The 23,712-nt window shown below is 35.0% G+C and overlaps 1 protein-coding gene across 2 annotated transcripts; it reads right to left on the bottom strand.

Annotated features, from left to right (window-relative positions):
• Window positions 1–607: 607 nt before the first annotated feature.
• On the bottom strand, window positions 608–23,077 carry LOC136210799 (lysine-specific demethylase JMJ17). Of its 2 annotated transcripts, none has more exons than XM_066002207.1 (33): window positions 21,529–23,077; window positions 19,209–19,266; window positions 18,890–19,012; window positions 18,507–18,564; window positions 18,270–18,409; window positions 17,446–17,607; window positions 17,272–17,358; window positions 15,763–15,942; window positions 14,214–14,366; window positions 13,918–14,109; window positions 13,754–13,819; window positions 13,507–13,602; window positions 9,413–9,499; window positions 9,200–9,316; window positions 8,902–9,109; window positions 8,735–8,802; window positions 8,445–8,503; window positions 8,215–8,346; window positions 7,955–8,114; window positions 7,536–7,871; window positions 6,596–6,778; window positions 6,461–6,522; window positions 6,188–6,266; window positions 5,554–5,703; window positions 5,328–5,455; window positions 4,881–5,001; window positions 4,717–4,790; window positions 3,811–3,955; window positions 3,466–3,615; window positions 2,137–2,232; window positions 1,956–2,051; window positions 1,663–1,859; window positions 608–968 (listed from the first exon to the last, which is right to left on the bottom strand). In XM_066002207.1, the coding sequence occupies exons 1-33, from the start codon at window positions 22,863–22,865 to the stop codon at window positions 704–706; spliced, it is 5,565 nt and encodes a 1,854-aa protein (XP_065858279.1). In that variant the 5' UTR covers window positions 22,866–23,077; the 3' UTR covers window positions 608–703. The 2 variants fall into 2 exon arrangements, with proteins under 2 accessions (XP_065858279.1, XP_065858280.1); XM_066002208.1 differs by lacking the exon at window positions 21,529–23,077 and adding an exon at window positions 20,229–20,247.
• Window positions 23,078–23,712: the final 635 nt, after the last annotated feature.

Here is a 23,712-nt window from a genome sequence, read left to right as displayed (position 1 = left end):
AGTAGTCTATTAAAAATGCTATTTGAAATTAGCACTGAAATTTATATAAAGCTTGTAATGTTGCTTTCTCTTCATATCTTAACCATTTAGCATAATTACATGTTTCTTCCATTGGCTCACAAACAAAGCCCATGTTGCCATTTTGTCTTTTTCAAGTAACACATTGTTCATTCACAAAAAAATTAAGGTCATAATAATTTATAAAAATAATTTCAAATTAATTATACATATTTAATATATATAAATATTATTTATTTATTTATTACATCATCCGATCCAACCAATTCGAATCATTTGGTCGAACCAAGTGACCCATGACCTAATAATAAATTCAGTTTGATGTCCGGTTCAGTTTTGACAAATAAATTACTCACCCACCTATAAACCTAAATATTAAGCTGGAATTTTCAATCATTTATTCCAGAACTACCTACTAAGGGTTGAATGTTCCCAATTGAAATATCAGCTATAATTACTGGGAGAGAGAAAATAAAATATGACCCTAATATAGTATAATTTTGGGATAAATTAACCCTGTATATCAAATTTAAGGGCCCTTGATCCAAAAAAAGAAAAACCATTTGTCAAACTGAGTTTAAACCAAGAATGAGTAAATAAATTGATTTTATTGAACTGGACTAGATAATTGATTGGCACTACAAGCCTAGGAAAATCAATTGAATTAATCAATGATCAGTAGCATCTACTCTTTTTGTTGTTGTATATGAAATAATGGAGAAAGACATTGAAGCTCAGCTCTTTTCTTTGCTGCTCTTCTAAACGGCTTCCTATTTCGCCACCATAATCTATCAATTCCACTAGATTCTATTAATGTACTACTCTTTCTACTACTAATTGGAATTACCTCTTGACCTACTACACTTACTTCCTTTTCTATTGGCTTCTTTCTCGAATTTGAGAGACGCGGAGAAGGCGTTTTTGGCTCCACGGATTTTTCACATGTCAATCTGTCGAAGAAATTCCAACACAATCAAATCAATAAACATACTTGAAGACTTGGCATTTGCAATAGTTTTGTACAACTTCGATATGCTACTTCCACTTAGATCTGTTCATGGACCCGGGTACCAGCCAGCCATCATTCGGTGGGCCAAGCTTAGATAGGGGAAAATGAAATTAGGCCCGGCCTGGCCCACCTAAACTTGGAATTATAAAAATAGGGCGGGATTACCCTGCATGACCCGACTTACTAATATTTAATATATATTTTAAAAATGAAAAATATATAAAGAGGTGAACATGTTTGGGCTGGTTCGGGATTTAATTTTCAAGCCCAAGTACAGCCCAGTCCGAGCAGCTAAATCGATAGCGGGCTGGGCCTTGGGCTAAGTGTTTTTAGGGAGAGCCTGTGATCCCTGGCCTAGCCCGACCCCACAAACAGGTTCCACCCAATTCCTACAATAAGGAAAATCCTCCCAACAATACAGGAAAATGTGCTAGAATACAGGTTCTTGTAGAGTGGCACTATTGTGCTAAGGAGAAGTTCTACATAGACCGGGATCGTAATAGAATTTTTCCAAGTTCTACAATAGACCGGGATCATAATAGAATTTCTCCAATGCTAAGAATAAATGTTGGGAGACTAACAAACAGCAGGAGAACATGACAATTAATTTTAGAGAGATAAAATAATAAGATTACCTCTCAAAGTCAATCTCTGATGATGTCGACGCGTCATATTGAGGATCACATGCAGCGCAGACGTATATCTTTCGAGGAAATGGTAACTTGATGCAATCAACATGATACCACTCACCACATCGATCACAGGTTACTTTGGCTCTATCATCATGTGGCTTTCGGCAAATACAGTATAGCATGCTTCGACTTCTTAACAACTGCACAATCCACCAAATCAGAACACAAATGTTGTATTAGGATATTCAAGCATCAAATAACCAGGAGCGCCATTATGCCAAGTCAAGTTTTGTTACCTCTAGTTCCTTTTCTGTGTGAACTGGCAAATTTTCACCTGCAGAAATCAGTTCGCAAACTTCATCCAAACTACGAGCCCCAGAATCCAATGCAACCTGTTCAAAGTAAAGGAGATAGTTGGTAATTGGAGTCATAAACAAATTAGTTGTGACCAGAAACTATAAACAATGTGCACTTCACCTTCTTGGCAGTATCTGCCCACTGCAGGCCAATATGCTCCAATGCTTTGAGCTTCTGCCTGAAGTAGTCTTCAGGAGGTATGTTTATAACTGCTCCCTGTAAAGAAATTCAGTAGTGTTTCAACACATCATATTTGGAAGTATATTGTATAAAATACAAGAACAGACAGAGGGCACAAAAAGAGGAAGGAGGGAGAGACCAAGAGAGGCATTCTCATCCTCGTGAGGGGTCAAAATAGGTTGTCCTGTCACAATCGTATTATGTGATCTATATACTACACATGATTATATATGATATAAATACACTAAAAATGATAATCGTGCCAAACGGGTTGTCTCTGTAAACTGTGTTGTGATGTCAGAAATTGAGAGTTATATCCTCATATATTACATCAACAAAAAGCCCTCCCAGCAATACCAGAATATCAACAGAGTTTATCCTAGGAAGGTTGGACAATCCAAGGGAAATTAAGAAGCAAACATATAATTTTTTTCTAATAAACCGAGAGGTCTGACATAGCTCCTAGAAAGATTATGAAAGAGAGTGTTCTTTTGCTTGAAATATTATCACACAAGAAATCAAGAATGTTTGAGATATACTCCAAGCTAAGGGTTACTTGCAAGAGTGATGAGAGAGACGGTAGATCAATGCCAACAAAAATTGTTTCAAATAGGTAAGAGTAAATAGAAGAACTGGTTTCAGATCAGTTCCTACTCTGCAAGGCTGCAAAGAAGAAGGCAGAGAAAACCGTGTGCCAGCAATGTCCAGAAATTATCTTCACCGTGTGACAGAAAATGCCAGTTGCAGTTTCCTCCACAGTTTAAAAAGTTACTTTAAGTCCTAGAATTAAAATAGGGATACAGTACCAAAATAGCCTCAAAGTTTTTAGGGAAGCCCCAACCCAACGTACAAAATAGCACCATTTTAGCCTCAACATTTGTCAATGGTGCAATTACAGCCCCGGGTAACGGAACTTGAGTCAAGTTCCATTACTCAGCACTATAATTGCACCGGTTCACAAACATTGAGGCTAAAAATGGTACTATTTTGTACATTAGGCTAAATTGACACTTTCCCAAAAACCACTATTTTGGTACTTGATCCCATTAAAATATTTTAAATGTATTATATTATTATCAAAATTTTGTTTATCTGCAAGGACTTGATCCCCAGTAACAAATGGAATAATGGATGAGTTTTGGCAAATGTTGCAGCATCAGACTATAGCCAGGTTTGCATTCACAAGACTTTTTGTGAAACATGCATAAAATTGAACTAACATCACAATCTTTAGCAGAGCACACACTTAAATAAAACTACAGCACATACCACTTTGATATGCCCCTGAACATGTTGCATTGTTGGCTTCTGTTGACTATCTAGTAGCCTCTTAGCCTTCATTCTCCACGAATATCTAGCAACTGCCAGTTCAATGCCATCGTTACTTTGATGATCATACACTCCTGCCACTTGAATGGCCTGCATACCAAAATACTTCAATTAGGAGACACAAGCATGATATCCAATTTTACTCTCATACTTTGTTACACTGATTAGGTACAAGTCTCATGCTTTGTAAAATCAATTAGTAAATCAAGGGAGAGAAGAAATTTATCATTGAACAGGTTAGAAATAATTAAAAAAATAATTAAGGAATAAAAATTAGAAATAGACCTTCAAAGCAATAATAATTTTTTTAGAGACGATAGAAAGATCTTTATCAGTATGAGATGATTCAAAGCCCAATACTTCTTCCAAGCACGTTTTGCATTGCAGAGCAAGCTCCACAATCTGTAGTAAAATATATTTTTCTTCAAGCCTGTGAAAATCACCAGCAACAGTCAAACATAATATCACAAAAATAAAATTTGAAGTCAGAAAGTAAACACTTCCTATCAATTTTTTCAGTTAACCAGAGCATAACAATACATATCAAAGAAACAACAAATACATGTGAACACGAAAAACTTTACAGTAACTAATCTGCAATCAATGTTTCCATCTCAAAATAAGGTATCCATCATGCCTGATGCCAATTGCTAGACCAGAATAGTAATGGGCCAAGAACCTGGCTGGTTTATTCTAGAAGAAATAAGGGGAAGAAAGAAGAGAATGAGAATGCGCAGCGAGAGGTTATACAGAGTTGGTTACGATGAACTGAGACAGGAGCAGTGAGATGTAAGGGGTAAAGCATTAATAAGGGAGAGGTACTCGAAGGTGGGCTGGAGAGAACGAGAGCAGGTTTCTGTTATTCTTTCTCATTCCTGAGAAGTGGCTAGGCTCTAGTGAGTCAGGAGGAACTTAGAGTTCCTGGGAGAATCCATCTATTATTTCCAGCTTCATTTCATTCTTGGAACTTGCTTTAATTCTTTGTAGTGGTTGACCATCAAAATTTCTCATTATAGAGATGGAAGATATATAAATAAATGATTTATACTCTATTCTTTTGCAAGTTGAGGTTTTTGAGTTTGTACCATAATCTATAAAATTCAAACTTGGAGTTACACCCACAAGAAGAAAAGCATGTTAAAACTCATCCAGGGTCACAGGAAAAAGAATTTAAAAAGTTTAGCTTATTACCGAACAAAGAAATTTTCTGCATCAGATACAAGTCTGATCAGCATGCTTAACTCCGGTCGATTCCTACCGCATGTCTTCAGGGAACAAAGAAAGCGTGAGATGTAAAAAATGACTCTTACAAGATATCCCAGGTACAAGTAAAAAAGCAAATAACTAATGCATACCAGAGGACTAACTTCATTTTGATTAGATGATGGATCCTCGAGAAAGTGGCAATAAGGGCAAATATAGACCTTTGCATCATTCACCCCAACTAATGATGGCCCTAGGCAACGCATATGGTAGCTGTACAATGATAAATAACCAAGCATTTAATAGGACCATTAAGAAAATATAACCATTAAACAATGATAAATAACCAACCATATTCTATTTTATACAAAGAAATTGGAAGAATGACTATTCTCTAGGTTGGAGAAAAACCCTAGAAGACCAGAATCAAAATATGAGGTATGGATGCAAGACAAGTAGATTTTAATTTTATTGAGATTAAGTCTTTAAGTCCAGCTCAAACCGTCCAGAACATCATAGTTGATTTGAAATGTCAAGTGCCACAATTGGGAAAACATGTTGATCTAATACTTTATTTAACATACCCAAAACTAACTTACCGGTCTTTGCATGTTGAACAAGATAAAAGCTCCTGATCTTCATCATACTCAGTGCAGCACATGGGTATATCTCTTTCTAAAAAGCTCTTGCCATAGATGTGCAAAGATATATCTAGGGACTGTTTGATCTGCACCATATTGCAAACGATTCTAAGATATCTAGGTGTATATGGTGACAATGTATTTGATGTCAGAAATTAAAATCAATATGAACAATTTGTTATACCTTCTTTAAAGCACCGAGCAAATGATTCTCAACATGCACAAAGATTTGTACAATCTCCATACATCGGTTCTTCCACTTTTCCACTTTGTCAACTTCTATTAAAATCATATCTAGCTCAGAGCAACTAAATGCATCAGCCTTCCCAAGTTCCTGTAAGCGACAAAATTACTTCAGCTTTAAAAAGTAAAGGTACATGTAAATAACTTATTAAATAGTAGCAAAATTTATAAAGCTGAACTGTCAATTTGATTAAAACAGAAGACCTATACAAAATTCCATTAAATAAATAGCGTCATGCATATGTGTAATACATCCCAATTCTAGATCCTCAATGGACAGGCCCAGTAATCCCAAGAAATGCAATGACGCGCTCAAATCTCAATCCAAACTTAAGCTCTAAAAGTAGAAGTACTGCAACCCCAAGCAAGCGGTCTTGGAATTACAAACAGTTACCAGTAAAAATACTTCTAGAAGATTATCTCCACTTAAGACTTATAGATCCAAATTGTAATAACTAGTAATGCAGCTCATGGAACATTCAGATTGAACTATAAGAAATAAATAACTATACTAAAGACAATTAGATTTGTGGACAACAATAATTATAAAAAGGAACTAAGGAAGGGAGACCAACCTTAAGTTCTAGCATTTGGGACAAAGAACGTTTCTCAGAATTAAGATGAAAAAATTGGTGAACTTGTTCTTGCCACAACCTATATAAGCATTGCAATTAGCAGAACAATCAATTTCCCGTAGAGGTATGGAAAAAAGCAAAACTCAAAGCTTGCATTAAAAAAAAAAAAAAAAAAAAAAAAAAAAAAAAAAATCAAATATCCTTGCAAAGTTGCATGAAGGCCTAATCAATTAAGAAGAAGAGAAAATTATATTATAGAATAAGGAGACTCACTTGTGTTTCTGAATAGCATTGACAAGTTGATCAATCACCATTGGGAACGAGATATTGATACTCTGCATTAGATTATTTAACATAAATAAAAGCTCTAAAGTGCAAAAACAGGTGAAGCAAACTAATTCAAAGTACCTGAGCGTTCAGAAGAATCTCTTCAGCCTCGCTGAACTGGCATCTTGCAAACTCACATGGTCCACAAAGTGCCTCTAAGGCTTTCCTGAGCCATTTAACACCATCGGTTAAAGAGCTAAACAAAGAACCAGAGATGTGTGCAACAGAAAGATTTTCTGAAGCCTCCAACAAGCTGTCAACATCCTACATAAAACCACACACAAAATCTTCATCAACTGGGAAGAAACTTAGCTCTTAAAAGTCGGGGACAAAACAATCACAAGATTTAATCAGAAAAGCCACCTAACAAGGAGGCATTAAGCATTGGAAATTGATTTAATAAAAACAGCTCAGGATTCAGTAGATGATTGACAAAAGTGAAACAACAATATTTATTAATATCAAAAGCGTTGCATCATGCATTAGACAAAAACAGGCAAGTAATACTACAGCAGAATACTCTATACCACAACTTACATAACATGAGGATCTTCTACTTCCCAATGCAGTAACACATCAACAAAAGTAGCCTCAGGTTAACAAAAAATCAACTATAAGAAATAAGTGACATTCACTAAATTTAGTAATAATAGTATATTGAATTGGAACTATATTATTAGAGAGCAAGAGGAAAAAAATGTAGATGATGAACTAAAAGCTTAAACGGATAGTTAAAGGCCCAATGCATATTAATATCTGACACACCCCACACGCGAATGCCAACTGAGCTTGAAGCGTGAACAACACAGCCCATATTACCATGTGTTGAAATTAAATCAACAAATGGAGTTGCCAGGAATCGAATCCTTTGTCACTTGGTCTAAGAGGCTCCCATACAAGTGATCACGGAACCAATTGAACTAAAAGCTTATGCTGATAGTTGAAGGCAAAATTAATATCTGACAACATCATTTAAATGTGAAGGTTTTATATGTAAGGTTTAGACTGATAAATATATAACCTTTAAAGAAGGAACAGCACTGCAGAATGAGAGGGCCTTATTACACCATTGCAGCATGAGAGAAGCACTCTGGAGTTTTTGAATCTCGAGAAAATCAAAACCAATGGAGAAACCAGACTTTGTGATGGCTTCCATTTTAGCAGCTAGAATTTCAATTCTCGTAGTAAGATCATCATTCAGTCCATCAGCAATACAACTTGTACCTAATATATGCACTGCATCTTGCAATGCACAGCAGGCAACCTGCTCCCATTCCTCACAATTCCTGAGAACTATTTCCAGCATTCTTCTTTCCTCGAAATTAATTTTAAGTGACTTTGACTGCAAAATTAATTCCTGCACCACATAGAGTTTTCTTCAAAAACAAAGGTCAATCTTGGAACCTTTAACAAACCTAGAATATTCTGTAAACAGCAAACCTTAAGTGCCTCAAGTTTGCGTAGAGAGCAAGAGCCAGATACTGTGCTAATCGAGGCCCCTAACAATGCCTCAGAATTTTTTAACCAGCACTTGGCTGTTGCGACCGCATTTTTTACATCATCAAGAGTAGGCAAAATCAAAAAAATGTTTTTTGCACACCTACATGATGAAACTTCGTGATTATAATTTAGAAAGGAAATAAAGAAGGCAATATGGAACTCAAACATTTTCACTTAGAACATTAAACTGCAATGAAGACCTTAAAATGTCCTCAAACTCGGACATATGGGCTTGCTTTTCAAGAATTTTGGATGCTCTTTCCTCCCAAGACAAAGCAGCTACAAGCACTACAGACAGATCATTGAATAACTTCTCATTCTCAATCTGTAGCCTGTGCAACAAACAGATGCCAAGTAGGCATTAAAAATTAGCACAAACAAAGGCGGCAAAAAGAATTTCATCAAAGCACCATCCAGACAAAATGCTTACGCAGTAGAATCCACAATAACTTGCTGAACAAAGTCCAAAGACATTTTGGAATCGCGAACCTGCATAAAAAGCGCCGAAAAATATTTTGAAACAAATAGAATATTATGATTGTCACATCTAGCAGTAATTAAACTGCACTATTTGTTATCAAGTAGCTAATCAAGGCCATCAAAATTTTCAAACAATTGGGCATAGTAACATATGAGAAGCTACTGATAATAATCAAAACATGTAGGACACTGATAATGCAAAGCTTTAAATTAAGCAAAAGGAAAAGTAAATGTATATACCTTCAGTGCTTTTTGCCTGCAACAAGCCTTCTTCAACTCAACCTCAATAAGAGATAACTTCTCATCAACTATTCATAAAAAAAGAACAAACATAAAAACAATACATAATAATCGCAAATTTTAACAGAAATCAGGAAACGACAGCCAATATATTTGAATATTTTAACCTTGAATTCTTAAATTTGATCCATCCTTGAGAAGGCATTGTAATTGATTAACTACAATTTCTTGATCTTCCCGTTCATGAATATCCACCAAAAGATCATTACAGTTGCCAATCCATGAAATTGTATCAAGGTGGTATTCCTTTATAAGCATCAACTCTGGTACATTAACCTTGAATTTATTCCACTTTTGCAGTAAACTCTCAACATCCTACATCAGAAAAAAAATTCAAAAATTAACGCCCACTCTTCAATAATTGAAAACATGATATTAAGGTGACTGGATATTTGTGCATGTTACCTCAAGTCTAATCGGAAATTTCAAAATCTCCCTGCAACGAGCCTGACATGATTCAGCCTGTCTTACTAGATTCAATAGCATTTCCTCCTCTGGAAGCTCAACTTGAAGCTTAGGTATCTATTTAACAAAACAATGACATATCAAAACCATGCCAAGAGAGAAGAATGATCAGGAACGCATGTCATTTCATAGAATGAGTAGAATCCATTTCACCTCCGACTTCAACTTGTCTAGCATGTCAATATCAACTGCAGCAGCACTATTTTCTGAGATGCATTTTCTTGCACACTCCATCCATGCCTAAAGGATGAGTAGAGAATCACATGAGCAACAAACATGCAAATATTACAATATTAAAATTCTAAGCGGCGCAAAAGGCAAATAACTTCTTGCGAAGAGTTTAGAGCTAATTACATCCAACTGTAATCAATACAAAACAAGTTCAACTTGCAAGGTACCCTGAACCTACAAAAATGTAATAGAATCTCATGAAATATACCTATAGATTTTAAGAATGTCCTTTTGTCATGATCAATTCCATGCACAAAAATTTAAAGTTCAACTTATCCACAATGAACAGGGCTTAATCTAGGTGGTTCACTAACTCTTACAACTACAAAGTAGTTACCCAAACATCTCAAGGAAATAATATGTAGTCACTTCATGATCCATATCCAAGCTAAACATTAGAAATATATGGCATAATACATCCTTGGCCCCCTGAACTCTATCAAAAGCGCCGCTTGGCCCCTGAACTAATAAAAGCTCCAATGTAACCCCTGAATAAAATAAAGGGGCATTAATGAACCCTCTTATGCTGAGGTGGACAGTGACATGGACATAGTTGTTAAAGGCGCGCCTCAGTCAAGGCTCAGGGTCTTGAGCCTTGAACCTAGAAAATGAGGCTCTGTAAAAAAGGCTCTCGCCTTCTGCGCCTCGCTCGCGGCTGGGAGCCTGGTGCGCCTGGCGGTTTTTACTTAAGTTTTTATTTTTACAGTTTTCTCTAAAATAGCTGTTTGATTAATCTCAACCACTAATCTAACTTAAATAAGATTAATCTTAACCCTTAATTTAAATAAGAATATCAAGAGTCTCAGTCATAATTAAATATATAAAAAATAGAAAAAGATTAGGATAAGAAGTCATGTAAAGAAAGAAGTATCCTCCACTCCAGGCAAAAACAAACTTCCACAGACACAGAGTGAAGAAGAAACAGAGTGATGATCTTGATGATGATGATTACTAGTTTTTGTTGTGTGTGTTCTTTTTTATTGAAAATGAATGGTTACTAGTTTAGTAGCATTAGTTATAGTTAGGTATGTTAGGTCAAGACGTCAAGTATTTGTTAGTGTCTCTATGAAGTATGAACTTAATTTGGTATTTTTGACATTTATGATTTAGTATTATGTTTTTATGTGGTTTTGTTTTGTTTGTGTGGTTATAAGTTTTTTTTTGTTTATGCTTAACTAATAAAAGAGTATATATTTTACTTTATTTTATGCGCCTCGTGTTTCTAAGGCGCACGCCTCGCCATGTGCCTTGAGCTCCAGGACCCCTTGTTGCATTAGCGCGCCTTGCGCCTTTAACAACTATGGACATGGAGGAGAGAGAAACTATAGAGCGTGAGATAAATAAAAAAATCATTAAAAATCCCAGCAACATTCATAATAGTCCCTATTTTCTTTTTTGATTCATAAATATCCTCTTCCTCCTTTATCCCTTCCTGTCATTTTACTCTCTCTCATCTATCTTCATATCTCACTCATACGCCTCTCTTATTTCTCAAACTCAAAATCTCAAAATCCAAAAATCCATAATTACTATACAAATTAGTTGAATTAAACTAGACCTATTAGTTGAATTGATTGATGTAAACTTGACCCGTAATTAACAGTTTCGAGAAGCTGGAAATGAATTAAAAATGACCCATAATTACCAGTTTCAATGGGTCTTTAATTAGATGCATTTCCAGTTTCTCGTCAATGAGAAAATTGATTTCTCTTCTGAAAAAATTTCGTTTGCTCTTCTCAAACTTAATTTCTCGGATTGCATGTGTTTAATTTTTCAAGCAAATAAAATCTACCTCTGATTCCGACCTTTGTATCATGCAAATAAAATCAATCAAGCAAACAGAATCCACCTCTGACTCCCCATTTTATCATGTTGCACTCCCCATCCTTCAGTTTTTAGTGTAATCATTAGCTCATCCTCAGGGCTCCTTCCGTTAGCTCCGGCTCATAACCCAATTGCAAGATCCAATTTTATCGACTCAACCCAATTTCTCAGACGATCAAAATTAAGAAGAAAAGGAAAAAAAGAGAATATGGAAGGAGAAGATTCAGGTTAGAGGAGGAGGAGAACATGCAGTGGCAGCAATGGATTGCATCCTTAGCAGATGAACAATTTCAGGTGAGATTCTCTCCTGCCACTCTTCATTTGACATCCAGAACTTTATTTTATTTTTTCTTGCTTTCCATATATATATGAGAAACCCAATTTACAATCTCAACTCAACCACAATTTTAGTCTTGCAGCTTGCTTTTATCCATGCCCAATTTCAACTCAATCAAATTTTAGTGTGTTTATTGTGAGATTCTGTTTGATTGAAGAATGGGGCCGAGTATAGTGTTCAGTTTATCAATTGATATAGAGAGAGTTGAGACAGAACTCTGAAACAGATGGCGGTGGAAGAGACCGGAGGAGATGGTGGTGGCGACGAACAAGACCAGAGGAGATGGTGGTGGTGACGGCGTCGAACAACCCCATGAGTATATGATGATGGTGAGAATGAAAGAGGGATCTGAAAGCTAGAGAGAGAGTTGAAAGTGTTGGGTATACATCCCAAGTCCCACATTGGAAAGATACAAGAGAGTTGCATAGTTTATAAAGAAGTTCACCAACTACATTAGTATGAGGCCTTTTGGGAAGGAGCCCAAAAACAAATCCGTGCGGGCTTGGCCCAAAGCCGACAATATCATACTAATGGTGGAGTTGTTGGTGAACTTGTAGGCCCTACAAATGGTATCAGAGCCGATGGTTTGGCTGGAAGAACATGCATGAGATCTAAGGAGATGTGGGAGGCTCTCAGTGTGACCTCGCGATGGGAAATCTGTGCTTGGTGCCTTGTGTCGAAAGTCTTCCTGATATTGTGGTGGTCAGGCGGCGTGTTTCGCGGGTTTGCGGCGGTACAAGATGATTAGACAGATTATCGCTGAAGAGGAGGCTTGTGGTCCTCCCAAAGCCGACAATATCATACTAATGGTGGAGTTGTTGGTGAACTTGTAGGCCCTACAGAAAGAGGGATGACTGATGGGAGAAAATTGAGAGAGAGAGTTGAAAAGTCAAATAAGTTTTTTGTTCTAGTATACATAGGGGTGTTCAAAAACCGAACCGGACCGAACCGATGAATTTCGGTTTTCTCGGTTCGGTTTAAGGTCTATTAGGTTCGGTTTCGGTTTTATTTTTATAATATTTCGGTAATTTCGGTCGGTTCGGTTTTTAAATCAAAATTACCGAATTAACCGAACAGATTTATTATATAATTGGTGTATATCGTTTATTGTTTTCTAAGTTATATTTGATTTATTATATTATTAGAATCTTTTTTAAGCATGATAATTTTTGGATTGCTCGTAACTAATTATGTTATTAGTCTATTTAATGTTTGTCTATCAATTTAGTACAATTGTACACTAATTTATATTTGGAATTAAGATTGATTTCATTTCTATATAAACTTTCTATTTTTTTCTTTCAATCCAAAAAGAAAAATAAAATTGTTGTATATATAAGTAAATACCCAACAACCTTTAAAAAAAAAAAAAAAAAAGTAAATACCCAATAATATCATTAACGGTGTAATATTAACCTTACATAAAAAAATAATTGTTAATAAAAAATTTTAATGTAAGAAAACCGAACCGAACCAACCGAAATAATTCGGTCGGTTCGGTTATTTATTATTATTCGGTTAGGTTCAGTTTTTATTTTTGAGGCTATTCAGTTTTTGGTTATTTTGGTTCGGTTCGGTTTTCAGACCGAACCGACCGATGAACACCCCTATACATGTGATGTGGTTGTCAACTGTGTCAGACGCGTGTATTTCACACATTCTTGTGACTGGTTAAACGAGAGTTAAATGATGCCACTTTTATCATGTTCAGGGGTCATTTCGGAGTTTTTATTAGTTTAGGGGCCAAGTGGCATTTTAACAGAGTTCAGGGGGCACACTGAGGTATTAAGCCGAAATATGTCGTAAAAGATGTCCAATAAGCTAAGGTCTCAATCCCAGAGAAAACAAAAACTACCTTTGCTGATGAAATTTTCTGCAATAGTTTCTCACTTTCTTTCAAGTAGATTGGAAAATCACAAGTTCTCGAGTACAATAACTCCAACTGAGAGACCTGCAATGCAATGACAATTAATGAAAATAGAGAAAACAGAATAACTGAACACATCATCCTGCCTATAAAATGGTAAAAACTAATACCGCCATTATCATTCATCATCACCAAACTTAAGTTAAAAATTATATGCTGAAATTTATATACATACCTTTGAGCATGACGATAGAGCAGACTCAATATCCTGAATCAATAACTTGGCTTCTTCTGCATGCTCCTGTATGGAAGAAATCAAATCGATATACCTGTTAGGTCTGGTATGGGGAAAAAACAAGAAGAAAGGCAAAGCAGAAACTACTCAAACAACATAACTACCTTCAACTTAAGATACCCAGGCTCATTACAGGGCACAGGATCAAAATTTAGCAACGCAGTGATATGCTCCATATCTACTCTTTTGAAACCACAACTGGAGTGAGAGGACCAGTTTTTTACTTTAGAAGCACAATCTCTTACACCTTCTGCCCACTTCTGAGCTACAATCAAAATTTTCACCTTCTCACGCACCTAGGTTCGAAAATGAAATAAATCATCTCCACTGAACCTTATATTCAAAACCTAAATACCAGAGAACAACACAAACAAGAAAAGGATGATGTCTGAAAACTCACTGGATTCATCTCAAAACCAGCCCAAAGAAATTGTTCAGCTTCCTTCAATACGATAGAGTATGCATCACCTGAGTATGAATTTTCTAAAATCTTGCAGGACCATACAAGCCATTGATCAGCAAGTTCAGCCAGACTGATATGGCCACCTTTGACCTGCACAAATGTCATTGTCAAAGAATAATATATAGTTTAACATAAGTCAAGCATATACTAGCAAATTATATCTACCTAGCCAAATAACACCATAATTCACAGAACAGGGCAGGTACCACATATCTCTACACTGAATAAACAAATGCAAGCAACACAAAACAGTTGAAACTTGTGTAGGAACAATATTTGACTGAAATCCCTCCACAAAGCCTGTCAATAACCACCCGAGAGATATAGACCAGCACAGTCCAAGTACCAGCTTCAATGTGACCACCACAAGCAATAAATGTATATGAAATAGTAGCACCAAGACTAAACACTCCTACAATTTTCTTCCAGCTTGTATTAAGATAATTACAAGGGCTTAGGTTATAAACATATGTTCTTTTATTATACAAATCAACATTTTAACAAAAAAAAAAACATTATTATTCAGCAAAAGAATCATGGCATGTCTAAAAATCCAGAATCTAAATGAAAAATTTGGCAAAACACAAAACTCGGTTTATAGGAAGTAATTTTAGGGCTGCACATGGTCGATTAACCTGTCCATTAAACTAACTCGGTCTATTAACCATTTTTTTGGTTTTAAAAAAACGTATAACCATACACTAGTCCATTGGATTCGGTTAACCTTATATCCGGTTTTTAACCATTAATAAGCCTGAAAAACAAATATAATCTCTAACTTTTAAATATTTAAAAAAACATGTAACTGTCTAAATAAAATAATAAATTAATATAATGACATAATAGCATAAATCACACATCAAAATTACAAAACACAAACACCAAATCTGTTGTATTTAAAAGATCTGATTCATCCATCGTTCAAATCTTATTAAATACGTTATTAATAGCATACATTGTCTGAAATGAAAAATAGATTCATCACAACATAAATTACGAAATTACCCAAAATATATATCTGATATAGTATAAATATGTTCCACTTGCCAAGTAAAATAGTGCGAGTGTGAGTGTGTGTATACATAATTATATATATATACACGTACATACATACATATATAAGGAGGGTTTTGGGGGTTAACTGGGTCCACTTTAAATATGGAAAACCAAAACCTAAGTCATTCAACTGAAATTTCAGGATTGAAAATCATACACTAGTCCATTGGTTTTGGTTAACCTCACTCCTGATTTGGTTTTTCAATTATTTTTATGCAGCCCTAGGATAGGAAGTATACTAATTTGCCTAAAAACAGGCTAAATGCAATATTTAGATATATCAAGGGATTTTGGTTAATCCTACAATAGGAATCATACTACTTTGTCTATAATAGACTAAAAGCAAAGTCTGGAGATATCAAGTGATTTCGGTTAACTCTACCACTAGTATCAGAATATTCACTATTTGGAAAAAGTTACATGAGCAAACCTTCTTAGTCAACACATTCATCTCACTGGAACTGTTGTGCCTTTGTGAACTATTGTTCTGCAATCTCTCAGCAGAACCACATTTATCAACATTGAACACCAAAGCATACAACTCTGCAAGACTAAAACGATAGAGAAGGCGAAGTCTACTACGTTTGCACTCACATATGTGCTCCCAGTGCTGCATCAGGATTATATAGTTAGTCTATATGGAGAAAGCTATTTACACAAATCATTAGAAGTTGAAAATAAAGGATAGAAACTTAACTAGTGCAGTATCAACTCTTCCATAGAGATAACAAATCAACATTCCATTATAAAATGAATAAAAAATACATATAATTTACAAAGTTGGACAATTAATAGAGCAACTTGATTGGCCGCTGAACTTTTCTAAGAATGGAAGACAAAAGAATTACTTGGTGTGCCAAGCGAAGTGAAAGCATGCTATTCCAACAAATTACAATTCTTGGATCACTCTACCCACTATTTGCTAGCAATCCACAAAATGAATTTCACCTCCTCCTACTATAGATTTGACATGAAAACTTCCTATCATGTTTTCATGTTCTTGACTTATATTTACCCTTCATCAAAAAAACTTATGACCAAATTGGGATATTTTGAAGTTCATTTTATATGAACAAAAACACTCTTTTTCACATCTGTAAAACAAAATTAATATTACCAGATCGAGTAGAATTTCTTTTAAAAAAAGAGTAAGATACATATAGATACACACGTCATTAAAATTTTACTTTCTGCACATAAAAATTGACTGAACTACAATAAGTCAATGATGAACTTAAGGAAACAAAATCAGAGGTCTGTGATTTTCTTATCCCAAGTGAAAATTGAATGACCATAGCATGATACAGTAATAGGTCACTATCAGAGGATGTGTGAAACTAAGCCTTGTGATTCTACATTTGAAACTAAATTCAAGTAATTCTGAGAACTCCACAATGCACATTAAGCTCAGTTTTTACATGTTTGCCCTAAGTAATGATGTAGATGCCAAAGAATGGAATCTGTCATAAGATCATGACATAAATAAGGGTTAACTAAAACAGGAACTAAAATGTCAACCTCTAAGAGCTGGTTTGGTATAAACAAAAAACGAATTCCATATATTTTGTGAAATTCGTCTAAATTCCAAACTTGATATGTTTGGTTTGAATTGCAACCTGTTTAGAACTTTGTACTTTCCATCCTAGGGACTTTATCACACTTGAGTCCAGTTTCTACCTAAATTGTTAGCACTTGCAAATGAGTCCAAAATTACTAAGGCTACAGCTTCAACTTAACAAGAAAAAAAAAAAAATTTACTGCATCCCAACAACATAGCATAGCAAAGCAGCTTCTTTGAAGACATAAAACAGCTAATGCAAAGACAAGCTTACCTAGAAAGGATCATGATAATAAAAAAAAAAGAAAAAAAAAAGGCATGCAAATTAAGACAATTGACAATCAGGAGGGGGGGAAGATGAGTGATTATCAGGTTCCATACCTCAAGGCATACAAATGCAGATGGCCTACAATGACAAACGACAGCAGAAAGATAAAGATACTGCTTGCATATAAGGCACGTTGGATCCTGAAAGAGGCAGCAAGAGTGACAATAAGCATGTTCACAATGCAAATAGTGAGAGCAACAAATTTATCATATCAGTTGGGGCATTACCTCTTCAGTACCAACATATTCAGGACACTTTCGAGGAGGCATAGGAGAAGATTTTATAATTCCACGTCTCCAAAGTCTCTCTCTCCTACTTTTCTCTATAGTATATATCCTCAGCAATTCTTTCTTCAAATAAGGCGATACTTCGCCTTCAATATTGCCCTGCTAGAATCATCAGAAAAAATGCTATTTCTACTTCAGACAAGTAATTTTAGAATGTCAACAAAGAATGTAGAAGGATATCAGTCATCTGAAGTACTTAGCAACTAAAGCGTTCAGAATCATGCAAAAAAATAACATATGCATCCAATAACTAATATAAATGCCATTCCCCAGATTTCAATCAACTATAATAGGAAGTTCCAAATGGACCAGCAAACAAAAACGAGAAAATAAGAAATGTTTTCAACAAAACCACATCATGGACGTAAGAAAAAATCTGCAGTCAAAGCATCCTTTTGAATGTTGACCAGAAGGGTTAAGAACAGTCCGGAAGTTTGAGATGTCTTTAATGCTTTAATATGCATCATATCATTCTATCTCTACTCAACCTAAGGTTAATTGTAGGCATGTTATCTTAGAAGCAAAATTTGTTAATCCAACTTTGCCCCACATCAAAGACAGCAAGAGTGGTGTGTTTAACAGTTATATTTTACTTTAGCTTATCCAAAATATAATGGTTGAGATTTTAGACCACTCAGCAGGAATTAACTTATTATTAGTATTAGATCTTTAATTAAGTGGCACTCACTAGTAGTAAGAAGAGACTTTCATTTTCGTCATAGTTTGTCAAAATAGAAGTACATAAGAGTGGTAGGATAACTTACAAACTTGGCCACCACACAAAGAAGCTCCTCATGGGATAAAACAGCAGTTTTGTGATACATCTTATATAGATCTGCTCCAAAACCACCATGAGGTAGCCAGTCAGCCGGAGCAAAATTGACTGCTTCTGCACAATTCAAACCTAGAAAAGACAACAACCAAAAAAAGGCTACTAGTCAGCTTATTGTGGCATGTAACCATAAATAAGATGTTTAAACATTTCAATCCAATTGGCCTACCAAAATTGAATCCTCCATGATAAGATCTGGGGAATGTGATGACAAAATTTCCAGGCTCCTAGCAAAGACCAGAAGGGATATGATAAAAGCATCAATGAATTTAGAGACACCTTTAGAAACTAGTAACAAGCAACCACTTTTAGCAAGTAATTAGAATGACAATTTAAAAAAAAAAATGACAGACTAAATCTAGAAATTTCCACATGCAACATACACCACCCACTAACTTCCACACCATCCTCACTAGGACATACAAAGACTGAAGTCAAGATGCAAACACGAATTTCATGCGCAAACTTCTTTTGTAAACACACCATTTTTGTAAAATAGTTAACCAATAGAAATGAGAACAATATGAAAGCAATTATTCTTGAGTATCGAACCTGTAGTACACTATAGACTGGAACTCTGTTTTCTTGCAAAACAGATGGGTTCAGCATGGTAACAAGCTGAAAGAGTAAATCTGGTTGTGCATCAAACAGATCTGGCAGACTATTTCGCATCACCTGACCAAGTGAAGATATTGTCAGCTATCTATAGAACACTATTACATAAAAACAGGCACCATTAATCAACAAAAGAGTCAAAAGGAAAAGCTATCATGAATATTAAATAATAAAAAAATCAAAAAGATATGTCCAACAGAGGTGGCATGATAGAATAAAGAAGAGAGAGTTGAGTGCACAAATATAAAATGACTACCTTCTCAAAAGCATTGGCTTCACTACCAGGGACACTGTACCAACATTTTGGCTCTCCCCTGTAACAAAAAGAATAATGGTATCAACTCCAAAGAAACCAAAATAGAACCCTAATATATGCATCATGAAGCTTGAAAGTAACATATCAATTCAAATCATGAAATCATGGAAGAGGAGAGAGGAGAAATATTATCATACATAATACAATAATTGTTCTATCAAATCATTTACAACCATTGAAGCTTATGCATAGCTGAAGCTGACATCTCAATCAAACCATCACAAAAAGATTTGTGTAAGGATCAAACTGAGCACAAACAACTTGAAAAGCAACCATGAATTTAGTCGCCATTCTTTCTTTTCCAGAGAACACAGCAAAATGTGTCATAAAACTCTTAACATTAAAAGGAAATAGAGACAAATTCAAACTAGATGTAAAGCAAATTCATTAGATATAGGTATAATCCCACGCACCTAAAATACAATAACTACAACCTTCCGACCATGAATTACTTTTGACTCCACAACTTAGAAAAGGTGTGTGTAGAAAAGAGATTCTCCAGCCCCACAACCATAACAAAAACAAGTCTTGTCATGTCAACAAAAGGCTTTGTTTTAACTAATTGAAACTAATATTCATATTTTTCATAAAATCATAAGATAGATTAAAAACAAGACAAACTAATAATATGGCTACGGACTTACGGTAATAATTTCTTAAGAAAACCAACATCAATAGAGAAAATTGTGAAACCGAAAACAAAGATAAAGTAAATTTTACAATTAAATGGTGTCTTACTTATAAAGCCTTAGTTCAAGGAATCAAATTAAACAATGCAATTAAGTTTGTGCCTTTGTGGTATACATTAACTGCAAATCTTTGAACTAGATATACAATTAATCAATAGATTATAAAATTGAAAATCATGGAGAACTGCATTTGTCAACTTATAATCAATGTCAAAATAATCTATGAGCTTCAGTTTCCAGTTGCATACATAGATGAGAACACACATCGAACCTTTATTGTTTTCTTTTTCCAATTTCCATTGGCAGACTAGAAGCTGATGTAGCATGCACCTTCAATTAGTCAAGATCACAAATCACATACAGGACTCCTCAATATTAGCTAATAATTTTTCTAATGTTCCAAAAACATTCGTTTGCAAAAGCAATATAGAATTCATCCCTAAATTGTAACTGAAATGCAAGCTAATATAGCCATTCTTCCCTACTATAGTTAGCTAAACTTTTCTTTCACTCATCTTTTGTACCAAGGAATGCGATAAAACAGGAATGCTACAAATTAATTATTAAAATAAAAACCAAAAGAAGACAGTTAAAGGCTTCCAAAGATAGTAGAACTTTCCAAAAGCCAAGAGAAGTTTGGCTCCTCAGGATATGTTGTCTTTCTCTTTCTAATGCATATACAAAGGAGAAGGAATCAAAAGACAATAGGCTAAGGTTTCCCCAAATTCCTAAGAGAATAGAACGAGGAAATTGGGGGAGGTGATTCAAGCAACCTTCAATTATGGCAAACTTTTTCCTACGAACATTATGGATAAGGCTGCATATAGCATTTGATGTCTCTTTAAATGATACTGTGTCAACAAGTACTTCAAGTAACAGTCTTCAAAAATTAGGCCCCTTTATCAATGAATAGTGTGTAGGTGAAGAGGCATGCATAGGGGAAAAAGAGTCGAATGAGTTGGCTGGAATGCCATGAATATGAAATCTGAAGTCCACAATCAAGAGTACTGGAGCTTGATCGACCAAGTGAAACCTCATTTTTTCAAAGTTCATCAATTGTTTTATATCTAGCATATCTAGAATGCCCAGAAATATTCTCTGGAAAGAACGTTCAGACCACAGGTCTTTTCACCCCCACTCTCCCTAGTCTAGAAGCATCAAGGCATTGTTTTTTATCAGTTGCCTATTTCTTTCTAAGACAAACGGATGCTAATAAATGAGGAAAAACGCACAAATCAAAACTGGATATATCCTTGAGAATTTTCCAGACTTGTGCAGTGAAGAATATTTTGTTAAGAATAAAAAACATCTGAGTTGTCAATACTGGCAAGGCACATTGTTCTTCAAGTTTCATTGTCCTATACTCCTATTGATATCTAGATTAGACCAGTTGAGCCACTGCTAAAATTTTCAGTTATTTGCAACAATCCTAGTAGTAATATAGATACTTCAATAATTCAATTATCTTTTGATATTCCATTTAGTTGCAACAAGATGCACTTTTGCTAAAATACATAAACAGGAAAAAATAAAACATTACAGAGTATACATTGAGAAATAACGAAACATACCAGTGCATATAATTCATAGAGTAAAAACAGTGATCTTCAAAATGCCAGCAAAATGATGAGAATAGCATGCCAACATACAGCCAGGGCACCATAACACCAGTTATATTATGATGAACAGCACGAAGCATGGAACCTTTCAACTTGGGCAAGTTATTGAGATTCCATGGGCTGCCACAATATTCATCCCACACCTTAGCATCAACAGATTCTGGTCTCGGATCATTTTCACGTGGAAAACCACTCCCATATATTGAAGTATCTAAATCGCTACCATACATAACTTCTACTTCGCCTGCTGACCCCTCCACAATTTCCCAAAACTTCTTCTCCATTTGCACTCGTGAAGCAGATCCTGATCGAAACCATTTTTTCTTGGCTCGATCTGCCACGCGCCTAAAAGCTTCCACTGTAAAGCGTTTACCAGGTACAAAACCAAAGCTGTCCTTATCTGAGTTCAAGCACTCAAAGCAATACCAATTACCAGATGGTATTTGCCTCAATGGTGGAGAGAGACAATAAATGTGCCATCCCTTGTTACATCTATCACATAAAAGCATCAGTTCTCCGTGCAAACCACTCTTGCATTGCTCACATATTTGATCAAGCTCTTCCGCCTTCTCAACATTATTAGATACCTTAATTTTTTCACCGTCAACATTCTTTCGCCTCCTTTTGAAGGACGAAAGCTTGGAATCGTCTTCAAGCTTCTTATCCTCTGTTGCACTCCTTTTGCAGCACTTATTCAACCCTTTATTTAGCCCGTTATAATACTTCTCATAATCATACAGATGCTCAAAATACAATTGACACAAAACATGCTTTGCACATTCTGAAATCTTCTTTCCAGACTTCACAAACTTAGAAACCTCCCCCCATTTCTTCAGCTTGGAAACTTTATCATACCCACCAAACCTCTTAACAGCATTAAACAACTTACACAAATCCAACTCTGCTCCTTCAAAAATAACCCTCTTCCTCAACTTCTTACCGCAATGATCCTCCAAAAACCTCCTATACTCCAACTCAAAAGTTTCTGAATCACACGAAGCAGGCCTTGCCTGCAACTGATGAATAGCCTGTGTTTTTGTCGGAAAGCTAAAGGTATCTAAATTCAATGCAAATGGTGGTGACCAACCCTTGGGTGGTACAATCTTACAAATCCCATATTTCTCAGCCTCTGGTCTGATCTTATATATATACTCTAAAGGATCCTTAAATTCCGATTCACTCGGATAATAAACTGGTGCTGGAGGAACATGCAATGACCCAGACGATGTAACACTCAAGTTTTGACCTAAAACCCCCTTCTCCACAGCTCTAGGCTTTCCCTTTCCCATTCCCCCAACCAATCACATACTATAACATTAAACAACTGAATCGATTAAGTTGAAGATCTTCAAGCAATGAAATACGTTACAAGCTAAATTTTAGGGTTTGAAACTTTACCCTTTTAGAGAAAAAGAAAGATGTCTGCTATGTCTGAGGGTTTCTTTCTCCCCTTGGTTTTATGCAGAGTGATGGATAAAGAGCACACTTTCGTGGGGGATTTGGTTATTAAAAAATCTTCGGTTTTATATATGGAGGCCGTGAAAAAAACAAAATGTATATTTATTAAAAAAAGTGGCTTAATTAGGTCTAGGAATCCCAATATTTACAAAAATGGTAACTTTTTCTTTTTTCTTCTTTTCGTCCTTTTTGTGTTTGTTTAAATTATTGTGGTTTTAAAAAAATATGTTTTTACTTCAAAATATTTTTTATTTTATAAAATTAAAAGAATATTTAATAAATTTTTGGATAAATTCTTACATTTAATATTAATTACAATAATTAATTAAGGTTAGTTTGCATAGATAATTGTCTCAATTCGCTTAACCTGTAGATATCGAATTCGAATCCTAATTTATACACATACAAAAATGGAAAGGAATCCACGTAAAATATATTTGACGAGCGTCAAACCAGATAAATTATCAAAAAAAAATTGAATTATAATAAACAAATAAAATTATTGAAATTTTTATAATATTTATATGAATACTTTCGTAAAATAACATATAATTTAGATTTTCAAAACATATATGTATAAATTTTAAATGATATATTTCATAAAATAAATATATTTATAATCTTTAAATTGTAGTAGCACACTAATATTATAATTTTAAATTTCATTTCATAAAATTT

The sequence above is a fragment of the Euphorbia lathyris genome, chromosome 1 (genome assembly GCF_963576675.1).
Source record: "Euphorbia lathyris chromosome 1, ddEupLath1.1, whole genome shotgun sequence".
In the NCBI taxonomy this organism is placed as follows: domain Eukaryota; kingdom Viridiplantae; phylum Streptophyta; class Magnoliopsida; order Malpighiales; family Euphorbiaceae; genus Euphorbia; species Euphorbia lathyris.
Note: the sequence above shows the minus strand (reverse complement) of the source record. Positions and strands in the feature narration are given on the sequence as shown.

Excerpts from the sequence above, each read along its gene's own strand:
- LOC136210799 (XM_066002207.1), bottom strand. The coding sequence starts at position 22,865 with ATGGGAAAGGGAAAGCCTAGAGCTGTGGAGAAGGGGGTTTTAGGTCAA. Across the intron at positions 13,820-13,917 it reads CTGGGTATCTTAAGTTGAAG|GAGCATGCAGAAGAAGCCAA; the intron begins GTAGTTATGTTG and ends TCTTCCATACAG. Across the intron at positions 7,872-7,954 it reads GCAAACTTGAGGCACTTAAG|GAATTAATTTTGCAGTCAAA; the intron begins GTTTGCTGTTTA and ends TATGTGGTGCAG.